The sequence below is a fragment of the Octodon degus genome, unplaced genomic scaffold (genome assembly GCF_000260255.1).
Source record: "Octodon degus isolate 3935 unplaced genomic scaffold, OctDeg1.0 scaffold00250, whole genome shotgun sequence".
Taxonomy (NCBI): domain Eukaryota; kingdom Metazoa; phylum Chordata; class Mammalia; order Rodentia; family Octodontidae; genus Octodon; species Octodon degus.
The window spans coordinates 1453572-1470057 of NW_004524826.1; the positions used below are offsets into that span (position 1 = coordinate 1453572).

General features: G+C 38.5%; 1 protein-coding gene across 9 annotated transcripts in view; it reads left to right on the forward strand.

Moving 5' to 3' along the window:
• Dcaf6 (DDB1 and CUL4 associated factor 6) overlaps positions 1–16486 on the forward strand; it is a 169501-nt gene that overhangs the window by 7464 nt on the left and 145551 nt on the right. For all 9 annotated transcript variants that reach the window (XM_023706302.1, XM_023706303.1, XM_023706304.1 and 6 more), the window contains exon 2: positions 8554–8615. In XM_023706302.1, coding sequence (XP_023562070.1) covers positions 8554–8615 — 62 coding nt within the window. The remainder of the gene's footprint in view (positions 1–8553; positions 8616–16486) is intronic.

Below are 16486 nucleotides of genomic sequence, written 5' to 3' on the forward strand. Positions count from 1 at the left end.
GCTACTAATCCGCAGTTTTATTTTCCATCTCTATAATTTTGTCACTTCAGGAATGTTATTTGAGCTGGGCATGGTTGTGTACCCCTGTAGTCCCTGTTACTTGGGAGGTTGAGGTGGCAGGGTAACTTGATCTCACAAGTTTGAGACCAACCTGAGCAGCAGCATGAGACTTTAAAAAAAAAAGAAAGACTGTCACGTAGATAACTTATATAGGTAATCTGATAAATGACCATGTGTAACCTTTTAAGATTGGATTTGTTTTTCTGTCAGCATGGTTGTTTTGAGACTCATCCAATTTGTTTGCACTTGTTAGTAGTTTATTCCTTTTTGCCTTTGAGTAATATTCTGTAGTACTGGTATAGTTGTTTAATGATTCACCTGTTATTGAGATTTCGATTCTCATTTTTTTGGCTAAGAACAAAAGTTGTTAATATTTATGTACAGGTTTTAGTGTGAACATTTTTCATGTGGACTATAGAATAATATGGTTTAATTTTGCATGAAGGGGCCGTTCTCTTTTTCTAGCACCATTTTACATTCCTGCCAGCCACATACAGGTAATGTAGTTTCTCAGTATCCTATCCAGAATTTGACATTATCACTATTAAAAAAAATATGTATTTTAGCTATTGTCATAAGTATGTAGTGACATCTCATTGGTTTTGTTTTATTTTTATTAATACATGTTTGTGAAGACAGCTCAGTGGACTAAAGCGGCTGCTTAGGCAGGTGCAATGACTAGGGTTCAATCCCTGGTGTATTGTACCAGCCCTGCCTTTGGGGTGGGCTTGGGGAATGACACTGGGCGTGGTGGCACATGTCTGCAATCCCTGTACTTGGAAGGCTGAAAACAGGAGGATCACTATGAGTCAGATCTGTGTAGTGAGGCCCTGTACTCTCTGAACTAAATACTATATATATATATATATGTATGTGATGCCTAATAAATGCATTCATTATGAGGAATGGGTACATACGCAGGTCACATCTTGATCCGTTTTGCTTCCACTTTCTTTTTCCTTCCTCTCATCTCTTCCTATCTTCAGATCCCCTTCCCATTTCTACAGAACTCCTTGTTCTCTCATCTTTTTTTTTGTTTTTTAAAGTATTTATACTTAGAGTTTCTCATATCAGAGAAACTGCTTCTTAACCTTCTGTGTCTGATTTATTTTGCTTAATATGTCTCATTGGTTTAAATTTGCATTTCTGTAGTGGCTAATGTTTAATGTTTTCATGTGTTCATTTGCCAGCTGTATGTTTTCGTTGCAGTATTTCTTAATACCTTCATTTCTAATTGGATTTTTTTCAACTATTAAGTTTTGAAAATTCTTTTTGTATGTTAAGTACTAGTCTTTTGTGGTTACATGGTTTGCAAATACTTTCTCTGGGTCTGTAGCTTATCTTTTGTTCTCATCAAAGAGTCTTTGGTAGGGTGAAGATTTGTTTTATTTTGAGACAGGGCCTCATTATATACTCTAGACTGGCCTTGAACTCATATTGTCTTGCCTAAGCCTCCTGTGGGCTGGGATTGTGGGCATGTGCCACCACATCCACCTAAGGATTTTGATTTTGGGGAGGTCCAGTTTCTCTTTTTTGTTTCTTAATGGAATATACTTATAGTACCTACTACTTAAAGAACTTTTATACTATTACTGATCTTGAGGATTGTCTCCTGTGTGTTTTCCCCAAAACACACAGGAGACAATCCTGTGGTTTTATATAAATCAGGAATCATTTCAAGTCTATTTTTGTGTGAGGACTGAGAATTAGCTTGAAATACGTTTTTGCAGTTTTATTTTGTGGTGTCTACTTACTGTAACAAGTTAATGAACTTTTTAAAAGGTGCATTTTTTTTCTTTCTTTTTTGTCTTTTCTTTTTTCTTTTTGGTCTTTCTGAGACAGGGTCTCACTGTGCAGTTCAGGCTGGTCTTGAGCTCACTCTGTAGCCCAGGGTGTTCTCAAACTCCCAGTGGTCCTCCTGCTTCAGCCTCCTGAGTTCTGGGATTATAGGTGTGTGCCACCATACTGGGTGGCTGCGTTTTCTTCTTAATTCAGTAAATTTGTGTTTCCTTTTCCAGCACCATTTTACATTCCTGTCAGGCATATATGGGTAATGCAGTTTCTCTGTATCCTCTCCAGAATTTGGCATCATCATTTTTTAAAAATTTAATTAAATTTATTGAATTTTTTTTTAACCTTTGTTGAAAAACTGTTGAGCATAATTGTGTAGATCTCTTTCTGAGTTCTCTGTTCTGTTGATTTCTCTAGCTCTCTGTGAATATCATACTGTCTTGTTTCTATAACTATATAGCCAGCTTTGTATTAGGGTAGAGTGATTTTTCCATTTCATTCTGTTTGTTCATTTGAAAATTGTAACAGATGTGGGTGTTCTGTAGGAATGTAACCAGCATGGGTGTTCTGTAGGACAAGCCAGTGCCCTTCTGGTTGTGGACCTAAATATGAAATTGGCCCAAGATTTGAAGAAGTTAAAGGAGATCCTTGGTCAAGTGAGGCAGATATCAGGCTCTGTTGCTGCTGGACCAGTAAGGTGTGAGAATAGATAAGCAGCAGTGTTTGTGAATTACGGAAACATCTGCCCCAGCCTGAGCATAAGAACTGAGATGGCTGTTGCTTGTGGGAAAAAGACTGACTCATTCTAACCAAAAACACACAGGAAAGGAATTCTTTGAAACATACTCTAGTTGAGTTAACTCACTTTAGACACAGTAAGTTTATTTGTTTTTTTGTTTTTGGCAGAACTGGGGATTGAACTCAGGTCCTTGCGCTTGCCAGGGAAGTGCTTATTCTACTGAGCCATCTCCCCAGCCCCCTGTTAACTCACTTTAGAACCATTACACTTAACTCTTTCTCTTGCTGTTCAAGGAATGAGTGGGGATTTTCTGCCTTTCCCTCAAAAATGGACCATTTATTCTCTTCTGGACGGCCTTTTCAAGAAACAGGAGTGAGCAGTCTTTGCTGAGTGTCTATTTGTTAAGGTTTTGTTCAGTGGCTGGAGGCATTTGCTTCCTGTAGTAGATTGGCTAACAAGAAAGTAGAACTTCATTCCCAGCCCTATGAGACAGATTCCCCATGTTTCCTGCCCTTTTCAGTCTCTTCTGTGAACTTGGTGGAAGGAAGCTCATGGAAAAGAGCCCGTGACCGAGTGTAGACTGCTTGTGTTTAGGGTTCCACAACTCTAATCTATTCACTTAGCCCACTTGAGATCTGTAGCATCATTTACATTTTCATCATTTTCTTCTTACACACTAAAGTGGCAGTTATCTCTGTCTTGTGCTGTGCCAAAGAGGAGAGCCTCTCTATTGCTCCTTAGATAGGCTTGCTACCTTTGGTATTGATTTCTTCTGGTTCTCTGTTAAGATGCTGTGGGAACCAAAGAGGATTATCTCTCAAGAAGATAGCAGCTAGCTGTAACAGATGTAACTGTAGCATAATGAAAAATGCACCTTGGAAGAGGTTATTAGATGTACTGATCACTTGTGATTTCTAAAAATAGAACTTGTGGAGAGGAGGGGACAAAAGGGACTGCTGTGATCGAAAGCTTTATGACTCTCCAGAATTTATAGTATCTAAATCCTGGTCCTCCAAGGTGATTTTATTGAGTTGGGACCCTTTGGGAGGCTATTAGATCACACAGGTAGAGCCTTCATTATGGAATTGGTCCCTTTAGAGGAGATGCTGATGGGCTTATTTGCCTTTCCCGCCATGTGAAGGAATGGTGAGAAGGTGCTGTCCCCTGTAAACTGCCCCGTACTGCTCACCAGGTCTGCCCAGGCTTGATCTTGGACTCCATCCTCTGGTACTATCTGAAATACATTTTAGTTACCCATAAGCTACTCAGTCTAAGACATTTTGTTGCAGCAGCCTGAGTGGACTGAGAGGAAGGCCTTACGCTGAGATAGGAAAGGCAGCATGTATAGATGACTGAGAAGTTTGGCATTAGAAGTAGCTCAGAGGACAGTACTCTCAAGTAAAATTGAAATAAAAATTTTGTTAAAGTGCTTTTGTAACTCTCCTTTGTTCCACTAGCCTTTTTTTTTTCTTAGTTTCTTAAACCCTTTGATAAGACTTTTTTTGTTTTTGTTTTTGTTTTTTAATGTATAGTCCAGACTGACCTCAACTTGCAGTGATCCTCCTGCTTCAACCAGTGCTTAAATGATAGGTGTGTACCACAGCATCCAGCAAGACATGCATTTTTTAAACATCTTCATCTCTTTTGAGGCAGTATTAGCTTAGGGCAGCAGTGGTAAACTTATGGCACATGTGCTGCAGCAGGCAGCTTTCTGCCAGCATGAGAGGCAAGTGTAAGAGTTGTTTTTTCTAAACTAAAACCTCAGTATTCAGGTTTAATTGCAGTGTTAGCACTTTGTGACTAATGAGTAGGTTTGGGCTGCAGTTTGGACACTGTCTCATTTACCTTTCCCTTGTTGCTGGGACAAAATATCTGACACTCAGAATTTAGGAGAGAAAGGTTTGTTTAGCTCACAGTTAGTGGAGGTTTCAGTCAATACTCTGCTGGCTCCAAGGCAGAGTAGCACATGGCAGAGAGCAGCAGTTCATGGCAGCAGAAAACAGGAGAGCGCAAGAGGAGGAGCAGCAGCTGTGGTGGCTAGCAAGCCTCTCCCTTCTCCATATTGTATTCAGGTTATCTACCCCGGAGTAAGTGTAGCACTGTCACCCATAATCCCAGCATTGAATCATGATTTAATTGCAAACTCTAGAAGCCTGCTGCAATGACTGCATGAGGCTTTGGAGGGACAACTAGACACAAACAATAACACTCAGCCTCTGAAAGTTTCACCACCCCTAGGTTAGAACATTCCCTCTTGAATATGGCGAGACAACTAATTTTAAGTGCCTGGGTACTGTTAGAAGAAGTTTTGCAAGTACAGATTTTCCCTTCATGATAAATCTGTAAAGTTCATGGTATTATCCTTCCTTTTACAAATATAAAACCAAGGAGGTTCTGGGAGATTGTTTTCCCCAGCCTAAGTGCAATAAATTCCAAGTTAGATACTTTTATATATGTCCAAAATTTCTTGTCCCAAGCATCTATCTAATAATGTAGTTCAGGAGATATAATATATGAATAAGTTACAGTCATTTAGTAAAGACAACCACTAAAAATAAGCAATAGCTCATAATTATTGTCACTGAAAGATGTTTATATATTTATTGAGGAAAGTACAGGCTAGAGACTAGAATGGAGATTATGATCCCAATTATTCACTAATTCAGCAAATATATTTGGCTGCTTTGAGCTTCTGTTCTCTCACTTGGGTTGCTTAAACAAGAGTGTCCCCCTCTGGAGCTTATAATAGAGGTTGCCAGAGTAGAGATAGGATTTTAAGAGGAAGGTTGGTGTTATGCTTTGGGTCTAGTTGTCCCCCCAAAACCTTGTGCAGTCATTGGGTGGGCTTCTTTAGTTTGTAGTTGATTCATGATCCAAGGCTGGGATTATGGGTGTGAGTACTGCTGAGGCCCTAGGGTGTAATTTGCATTGCAGTGTAAGGAGGGGAGAGAGGCTTGCTAGCTGCTACAGCTGCTGCTTCACTCTTAGCTCTTTGCTGTTTTCTGCCACTGTGAATGATTGCCCTCTGCCATGTGCCACTCTGCCTTGGAGCTAGCTGAGTATGGACTGAAACGTCCATTAACTGTGAGCTAAATAAACCTTATTTCTGAATGTCGGGTATTTTGTGCCAGCCATGAGAGAAAAATAACTGAGACGGTATAAGAAGTCACAATAACAAATATAGAATTATTGGGAGATGGACAACTGCCCTAACTTTCATTTCTGCATAGTAGACACTGAGCTGCTTTACTTGGGACTGTCTTTTCAATGAATCAGGTGAACAGTTTGGAAAATGTAATATATCCAGAGGTAGAGGGCAAGTTTGCTCATTGTCTAGTATAATAAAAATAGTATCTTCTGAGTCAGGCATGGTGGGTCACACCTGTAGTCCCAGCACTTGGGAGGCTGAGGCACACACCATGAGTTCAAGGCTAGCCTACCTACATAGTGATTTCAAGGCCAGCCTGAACTACACAGTGAAAGCCTGTCACCAACAAACCAAGTTGTCTGGACAAAGGTGGTCTGGCAAGTTAGCTTGACAGAAGGTTTGGATTCTGGCATCTCAGGGTTCCTCAAACCCATCTTGCCCAACACTCACCCAGGCCTCAGAGATAGCACACAGGATGCAGGAATCAAGGGGAACCAATGTAAGCCTGAGCTTGCACGGCTTGTGTGCTGTGGGTGGTGAAATGTTTTGCCTCTGACTTCAGAGTCTTGTTTCTTCTGTCAGTATCCAAGAAGTGATGGCAGGGTAATTGGCTGTCTTGCAAATAGGCCAGATCCGTCAGAGTTTTTAATAGCATTCAGTTATGAACTGACTTTTATTTTGAGAGAGCTCAGCTTTTAAACTCAGCTTTGTATTTTATGGTGTCTTATCTTCTAGGTGCACACTCTGTGGGATGTCTGTATGACACAATTTCATCTCCAGAGTTACATAAAAATGTCATTCAGGACCTATTTAGCTGTGTCCTTTCTCAGTGTATATTTACAGGTTGGCGTTTCATATGGAAGAGTTTTTGCCAGAAGAGCTCACTTGTCTTCTATTCTTTTGTGTTGACCACCATTTTCTCTAGACCAAAATGGCTAGCTCTGAGTTTTCAAGCCCAGATTGTAAAAAAAATTGGAAAACTTTTCATATTTTAGTGTCTTAATGAATTCTGATTGCTGTCATATTATTAATCTTAACATTTACCTTTTAATATATAAATCAGTGGGTTTACCAGGCTTGCCCTTTGGCCAAAAGAAAATGCATGTAAAAAAATTATTTCTGGTAGTTTGTAACTTTTTAGATCTAAAAATCAAATATGAAATTTTGTTGTGTAAAATACTCTCTAGCTCATGAAAACACTTTACTGAATTTTAGGTTGTTTTATTCCAGTAAATTTAGAAATGACTGGGCCAGGGAGTTAGCTAAGTGGCGCAGTGCCTGCCTGGTAAGCATGAAGGCCTGAGTTCAATTCCTGGTATCAAAAAAAAACAAACAAACAAACAAACAAAAAAAAACAACCAAACAAAAAACCCCCAATCATTGAGAATCATCCACCCCCTAATTTTTTTCTTTTCTTAACCTATGTGCTTATTATCCTTTACTTAGCCAGCTTACCAGTTATGAATAAGAAAGAAAAAAAGTTAGGCTTCAAGAGGATTTTGATCTTTACACTGAAAAACAAAAGAAGATACAGTAAATAAATTTGTCTTTTGTGACAATATACAGAAAGCATAAAATTTAATATGATAGTTTATCATCCTGATTATTCCTTGTCATAAATTCAGATGCTTTTCATTACAGCTTCTGAGTAAACATGCTTTCTGGTGTATCTTTGGTAAGATGATTTATTTTTTAGAGGGAGACCTTGTTTTTCTTTTCTTTTTTTATTTTGGTGGAACCAGGGATTGAACTCAGGCCCTTGTGCTTGCCAGGGAAGCGCTTATTCTACTGAGCCATCTCCCTGGGCCGAGACCTTGTTTTTCAAAGAAGGAACTTTTATTTCTGTAGTATTTTTCATGATACTGCTATTGATGGCATTTAAGTGAGTATATTTCATTCTTGTAAAATTAAGTAAAATTAAGATGTGTTTAAAAGTCGTGGCATCATATTATTATCTGTGTTTGCCATCTCCTTTAAAGTTGAAAAATGGGGCTGGTCGGATAGCTCAGAGGATTAAAGTGCCTGCAAGCAGGCATGGGTCCAGGGCTTCAATCCCCATGCCTGCCCTGTTGGCCTCGCCCCCAGAGGGCGCTGAGATGGCAAATTGAGACTAGGTGTGGTGGTGCATGCCTGTAATCCTAGCTCTTGGGAGGCTGTAAACAGGTGGATCACTATGAGTCTGATCTAGTAGTGAGACCCTAAACACTCTGTAGACCCTTCCCTAAAAAACAAACAAACAAAATAAATAAATAAAGTTGAAAATCCTTTCCAGGGGTGATGGTGGACACTACAGTCCCAGCACTTGGAAGGCTGGGGCAGGCGGATTACTACAAGCTTGAGGCCGTTCTGGGTTACATCAAGACCAACTGAATTACATAGTGAGACCTTGAAAAAAAAAAAAAAGTTGAAAATCCTTCCTCTCCATTGCCAGTACTTTTAACTGACATGTTTCTTACTGTCTTTATCCTTTTATGAAGGGAGGAGATCTTTTTGTGTTTCATTGTGGAATTTCCTAGCTTCTAAAACATTACCTGAAACAGTGTAAGTACTAAAAAAAATTTGTGGAATGAATGAAAAAAATGTGAGTGGTCCAGACACTGCTAAGTTCCTTTTGTCCTCAAATCTGTAAGGAGGTCTGCTAATGCTGAAACTAGGACTTGGAGGTTACTGTGCCCAGTGTTCCTTGGTTAATCAGTGGAGGAGCTGACGTTACAGTTTGAATCTACCTTATGCCAGATCTCTTTAACTTCAGTGCGATACATTTCTGAACAACAGGTTGTATGATTTATTCAGTTCTTTCTTTGTTTTTAAACAGGAAGAAAAGAATTTATCCAAAGATTGAAACTTGAAGCAACTCTAAATGTACATGATGGCTGTGTAAGTACCAGTGAAATCTCAACCACCCAGGGCTTTAGTCATGTGCCTGCATGTTTGATGAAGTGCCCCAATCCTTCTAGAAGGGATGTTGACTAACTTAACCAGATGAGAATGAAGTTTTATATTAAAGCATAAAAAGTGCGTTTGAATTTAGAAAAACTTGTGTAGAATTTTTTTTGAAGGTCAGGTAAATGTTGTAACACTAAAGGGCTCCATCTCATTCACTGCTGAAACTGCTTCTGTGAGATGCTTTAGCTATCATTTTTCTTTTAAAGACTTTTCTCTTAATACCACATTCTCTTGCTTTTCTTCTTTTCCCAATAACTGCCTCTTCTGTACGTACTTGTACTTCTTGACCTTCAAATGTTAGGGAGACAAAGGCCTCTGTCTTGGGCCCGTGCACCCACTTTCTCTCCGATACTCAGGGAGCCAGTTCAGTCTCATGGCTAAAGATGATGTGCTTTTCATTTCTTCGTAGATAGAACACCTCTTCATCTACCCAACTGTACTTAACATTTTTCAGTCTCGTATGGCACCCTAAATTTAACAGGTCCCAAACAGCGTCCTTTTCTCTTTAATCTTTATTATGAAAATGTCTGCCATAGTTTTCATATATGTACTCATTGCCTGGATTTAGATTTTCATGATTTTGTCACATTTTCTTTTCTATTTCAGTTTTCTTTTTTCTATAATATTTTTATTAATGCCTGTTAGCATATTTTGATCATATCCATCTCCCCATCCTGCCTAGAAATAAAAATATAAAAAGTATTTACTTCTTATCTAGTAATAGTTTTCTTTCCATTTTCATGCTGTTTCTTTTTAATTTCATATATTAAGGAAAATGTGAATATTTGTTTTTTTCAGTCTAACTTCATTTAACATGACCATCTCTCCAGTTCCATCCATTTTCCTGCAAGTGACATGATTTTATTCTTTTATCTGTGCGTGTGTGTGTGTGTGTGTGTGTGTGTGTGTCTGAGGATTGAACTCAGGGCCTTCCCAGAGTGTCACATCAGCAGCCTTTTTTACATTTTTATTTCTAGGCAAGATCTTGTTAAGTTGCCCAGCCTGTACTCAAAACTTGTGACCCTCCTGCTCTAGCACCCCAGAGTGCTGAGTGTGCAGTTGCATACCACTGTGCCTGGCCATTTTTGTTTTTCTTCATGGCTAATACTCCATTGTGTTTCTATGTCATTTTTATATATTTACCTATTGATGAGCCCCTAGACTAGTTCTCTATCTCAGCTGTTGTGAATTGTGCCACAATAAACGCGAGTATGTTGATATTTCTATAATATGCCGACTTTCTTTGGGTGTATACCAAGTAGTGGTAGAGCTGAGTCATGTGTTCTATTTTTAGTTTTCTGAGGAACCTCCACACTGATTTTCATAATTGCTATACTAATTTACATTTCTGTTAGCAGTATAGAAGAGTGTCTCTTGTCAGCCTCACCAGCATTTATTAATTTTGTGTTCTTGATGACTGTTCAGATTAATTAGGGTGAGATAAAATCTTCATGTACTACTGATTTGCATTCCCTAATGGCCAAAAATGTTGAACATTTTAAAAATATAATTATCAGCCATTTGTTCTTTGAGGATTATCTGTTCATTTGCCATTTATTGCTTTGTTTTTTGTTTTCTTGGTGGTGTTTTTGAGTTCTTTATGTACTCTAGATATTAATACTGTGTTGGAGTAGAAGCTGGTGAAGATTTTCTCCTATTGTTTTTTAATCTTTTATTTTCTGGTACAAGGTCTTGGTACACAGCTCCAGCTCACAGTGATCCTCCTGTCTCAGCCTCCCCAACACCGGGATTACAGGTGTGCACCACCATGCCCAGTTTTGGGGCACCTTGGGTCAGGCTGGCATGGCATGCGGTACCAGGGATCGAACCCAGGTCCTTGTGCTTGCCAGATAGGTGTTTAGACCATCGAGCGATCTCCTTAGCCCTCTTGGCAGAATTTTAAAAATTTGCTATAGTTCCATTTGTTGATTCTTAATTATTGCCTGTGTTCTTTAACTCCTATTTAGGAAGTCGTCTATGCTGATGGCTTCAAGTGTTTCCCGTATGTTTTCTTCTACCGATTTTAGTTTTGGGTTTCATGCTTAGCTCTTTAATCCATTTTGAATTGATGTTTGTATGGAGTAAATGACAGGGCTCTAGTTTCAATATTATATGTATATGGATGTCCAGTTTCCCAGCAGTATTTGTTAAAGAGGCCATCTTCTCCAGTGAATGTTTTTGGCTTATTTGTCAAGAATAAGAGGGTGTAGTTGCATGATTTTGTTTGTATGTTTGTTTTCCAATGTGGTAGGTGCATTTTATTGGTTTCCTTCAGAAAAAAAGTTTTCTTTCTTTTTTTTTTTTTTTTTTTTTTTTAAGAAAAAAAGTTTTCTGCAAAAGAGCAAAGCTAAAACCCAAGGCCTTGGCAAGCAGTGAGAACCTTCCTTGTCCTGGGATCCCCAGGAACAATGCTGAGCCCAGCACCTCGCTGTCAGGACCCCATGGCACACACTCAGCCAGGGAGAACCAGAGGCCAGGGCCTCCCCTAGAGGAGCTGGTGTAGGGAGATAACAGTCAGAAGCGGCAGCTTCCCCCATTGTCCTGCGGGAAGAACCATCATTAGGTCTGGCTGCTGCCCCTTGAGGTCCAGGCTCAAAGGAGCCCCCAAGAGCTCTGGACAAGGACTCTTTGAACTGAGGCTCCTGGATGCTGCTAGGGTCCCTAGCATTAGCTGCATGGCAGCAGAGGAGATGGGCTGTTTGCTCCACTATGGCCACTGCTATCCAGTCCTGCAGGATTCATCCCAGCTGCAGTCACTGGAGAAACCTTGTTTGTATGTTTTTCACTGTATTCTATTGGTGTGTGTCTCTTTTTGTGGCAGTTCCATGCAGGCCTTATGACTATGGTTTGAAGTTGGGTATTGTGATGCCTGTATCATTGTTCTTTTTGTTTAGGATTACTTTGGCTATTCTGGGTCTCCATGTGAATTTTGGTTTGTTTTTTTTTTCTAGGTTTTTTTTTTTTTTTTTCGTGGAAGCAGGGATTGAACCCAGACCCTTGCGCTTGCCAGGGAAGCACTTATTCCACTTAGCCATCTCCCCAGCCCCCCCCCTTTTTTTTCTAGTTCTATAAAGAATGTCAGCCTGTTGATGGGGATTGTGTCAAATCTAGATTGTTATAATATGAACTATGTCAATCTACAAACATGGGAAGTCTTTTTATCTTCTAATGGCTTTTTCATTTCCTTTGTTTAGTGTGCTATAATTTTTATCATAGTTTGTTTACCTCCTCAGTGCGCTTAATTTCTAGGGATTTTATATTTTGAAGCTATTATGATTGGAATTGTTCTCATTTCTTTTTCAGTGAGTTCCTTACTAGTGTATATAAAAGTTATTGATTGTTTTTTTTTTTTTAATGTTGACTTTGTATCCTGCTGCCTAGCAGAATTTGTATTTTCAGATCTAAAGTCCTCTCAGTGTTATTTTGAAAATTTTCTAGGTGTATGATTACAGTAAGTCCTTGATTAAGAATGTTTGAGTTGCAAACTTTCATAAGTGTTCTATGTAAGATTCATAAGTGTACTGCTTAAGACTTTGTCAGGTTATGAATGAATCAGACTTTCACACATTCTCCCAATGCAGAAACTATACAAACACATGGAGATCAGACAATTCATCTTCAAGTTCATAAGTTAGGCACTACTGTATATTCTGATAAGGACATAAGAGCAGTTTCACTTGGCTGTTTGTGTCACTTTTATTTTTGTCACTAATTGCGTAATTGCCCTGACTGCAGGTGCTCTAATGCCACTGGTGCTCTAAAGAAACTTTACATGTCAAAATACCTTGTCATGGAGAAATTTTTGGACTCATTTTTTGTCTTTTTCTACTAAGACAGCATTGTAAGAGAATTAAATAGTGTACACAAGAGACAAAGATTACATAAACTACTGATAAATGAGCGCTACACACAGAAGAGTATATAAGCTACTGAGATTAGCAGAGAATCAAGCACTAAAAGAGCAACAAAATGACAGGAATCAGTATGCTTTTCTATAATAACCCTGAATATAAATAATCTTAATCCTCCAATTAAAAGGCACAGTTAGGCAGACTGGATTAAAATTCAAGACCCAGCTGTTTGCTACTTCCAAGAAGCACCTCATCTGAGAACAACAAGCTGAAAGTGAAGGATGGAAAGCAATATTCCATGCAAATGGAATCAAAAAACAAGCAGGAGCCAGCTATATTCATATCTCACTTTAAGACAAAACTAGTCAGAAGAGACAATATATAGTGGTCATTAAGCCACTGTGTGTTCATAAAAGGAGTAATTCATCAAGAAGATATAACAGTTATAAATATCTATGCAATAAATACCAGTGTATCCAATTTCATAAAATAAATACTGGCTGGGGAGATGGCTCAGTAGAATAAGCACTTCCCTGGTAAGCACAAGGGTCTGAGTTCAATCCCCAGTTCTGCCAAAACAACCCCCAAAAACCAAAAAACAAAAAAAACCAAAACTAAATACTGTTTAACATAAAGGTATGCACAACTTCCAATATAGTAATAGTGGACACTCTCACTAATAGAGGTTATCCAAATAAAAAATTAACAAAGAAATAACAGGTTTAAACTACACTGTAGATCAACTGGACTTAACAGCCATCTGCAAAATGTTCCTTCCAGCATCTACAGAATGCACATTCTTTTTCAGCAGCTCAGTGAAAGTTCTCCAAAATAGATGACATCAAGACCATAATCCAGTTCTTATATATACAAAAAATTGAGATAATCTTTGCATGCTGTCAGAGCATAATGGAGTGAAACTAGAAATCAGCAGCAAGAAAACCTATAGAAACTACACAAACATATGCAGATCAGACAGTTCATTTTAAAATAATGGGTTATTAAATCAGGCAAAATTTAGAAGTTTCTAGAATTAAATGAAAATGGAAACGTCATGCTAGAATCTTTGAGTACAATAAAAGCAGTTCCAAAAATAAAGTTTATACTATGACTGTCAATGCCTACATAAACTAGGACCATCTCAAATAGATAACTTAATGGTGCATCTCAAAGTCTTACAAAATCAAGAACAAACTAAAACCAGTCCAATAGAAGGTAAAACGTAAAGAACAGAGCTAAAACAGACACTAAGAGAATACAAATGACCAATTTTGAGCTGTCGAGGTAACTCAGCTGTCTAAAGCACCTGTTAGGCAAGTGCACAGGGACCACAGTTTGGTCCCCAGCACCACATGCCTTGCCAGCCCCGCCCCAGGGTAGTCTGAGCTGGCCACACAGACACACACACACACAAATGCATGACACAAAATTGCCATCAAATGACCAGTTTCAACAAGAGCTGGTTCTTTGAAAAGATTGCTAAGAACAAAATCAGTACAAATTAGAGATGGAAAGGGTGATGTTACAACAGACTCTGGTGTGTGCTCCCTTCAGAAGCACATGTGCAACAGACTGCTGAAATCCAGAGAATCATTAGGTACTATTTTGAAAATCTATATTCTATTGAGTTCAACCTAACAAAACTGAGCCAAGAGGATATTAAAAAATAAGTAACAAGTGATGAAATTAAAGAAATAATAAAAGATCTCCCCAGGTAGATGAATTTTTTATAATTTATTTTTTTAAAGAGAATACAAAGTAGTATTAAAAAAGAAAAAATTACAAATGATACAGTATTTCACTAAACAAAACAATATAAATTTGACAGTATTTGTTGTATTGCATAGTGTTGTCTTCAAGTTAGTTGTTCATATTACCAGATATATGCATGCAAAATTAGAGAAGAAAAGTTATAAGAAATTGAGAGAGAAAAGGGAAAAACAATGAAAAAAGACAAAAAAAATTAAGCATTAACCAGGGCAGATGAATTTACTGCTGAATTTATCAAACCTTTAAAGAACTAACACTGGTGCTCCTCAGACTATTCCATGAAATAGGGAAGAACTCTTCCAAACTCATTGCGCAAGACCAATATGATCCTGCTATGCTGTGACACAACAACAAAAAAGAAAACTAAAATAGAGAGAGAGAGCGCGCACACACACAAGCGCCTTAATACTTGTATACAATTCAACTGTACATTAAAAACAGCATTTACTATGCCAAGATGATTTCATTCAGGTATGCAAGGATGGTTCAACATATGGAAATAGAAAAGCATATATATATATATATATATATATATATATATGTATATATATTGGGAAACTGAGGTAGGAGGAATACAGATTCAAGCCCAGTCTGGGCAACTTAGTGACTTAGCAAGACCCTGTCTCAAAATAAAGTATAAAAACCAGCTGAGGAGCTGGAGTTGGTGTTAAGTACTGCTTACTCCTTTCCTCTATGTTGCTTGTCTGTGTTTCCATGACTTTTAGCATTTTGATCCTCTCTGATTGATTCCTAGAGTACTGCTGTTCTTCCTTCTTGCTGAGTAGGTGTTTTCTAGCTGTTTTGATTCCAGCTTGTGAAGAGACTGAAACTGCTTCCTACTCTGTCCTTTGATTCAAATGTCTGTTTCATTTTTCTTCATGCTTTTCCCTTTGCTGAAAGTATTTTATAACAAATCTGAGTTATCATTTTACCCCATAAGTGTAGGCCTGAAAGCAGTGAACACTTCTATATTACACAAAATGCCACTATGTAACTTAACAGGAGCCAATAGTATGTTTTTGATATGATATAATATATAGTTCATAATCAAATTTTCCTCATCTTTTTACAGTTTGTTCAAAGGATGATTCAGGCCAGTGCTATACCTTGATTACTGTGCTTGTTAAATCTGTGTTCATCTGAAACAACTGCCCCCGTTTTTTGTACCTGCCAGTGAATTGTTACAGAAACCAGGTCAGTTTTCCTAGAGCAGTGATGGTGAGCCCTATAGAGTTTTTAATGATAACAAAGGGCCAGCTGCAGTGCAAATGCCAGAGGTTCACCACCATTGTCCTAGAATGTATTGTATGCTAGATTTGCTGGTTTATTTTCTTGTAGTATTGCTAAGTTATTGCTAGAGGTTTGATTAGATTGTGATTCAAATTTCTTGGCAGAAATATTTCCAGATCATACTGTATGCTTCATGTTGAATAAAGGGGCACTCAGTTGCTCTACTTTTAGTGATGCCAAACCTTATCATAGGATTTGAAGTGTCAAAACAAATACTTTATTTTCCCCCTAAATTTGCAACTGCCTATATTTCAGTAAATGGGACTGCCATTCATTTACATGTTTTAGCTGAAAATTTTCAAGTTATCCGTGATAGTCTGTCTTGGTTACTTTCTTTCATTGCTGAGACAAAATACCCAATGCCCAGAATTAAGGAAGCAAAGATTTATTTAGCTCATGGTTTGCGGAGGTTTCAGTCCATACTTGGTTGGCTGTAAGGCAGGGTGGCACATGACAATGGGCAACAGTTCATGGTGGTGGAAAACAGCAAAAGCAGCAGGAGCAAAAAGGAAGGAGTGCAGGAGCAAGCCTCTTTTCTCCCTTATATAGGTATGCAAGCTACTTGCCCCTGGGTGGGTATGGCACTCACACCCGTAATCCCAGCATTGGACCATGAATGCTGCCCCATGACTGCATGAGGCTTGGTGGGGAGGCATCTAGGAACAAGCCACAACATAATCTCTCACCTTAATCTTCCATACTCAGTCTATCTAGGAAAAAATTCTACCTGTAGATCTTACCTGCAGTCCTTCCATTTGTTTTTGTCTGCTGCCACCTAACTCAAGCTGTCTGCACCATCATCTCTCCTTATTTTTCCGCTCCTCCTTCTCTTTGTGTTTTTCTGGGGAATTAAACTCATACATGCTAGGCAAGTGCTGCACCACTGAGCTA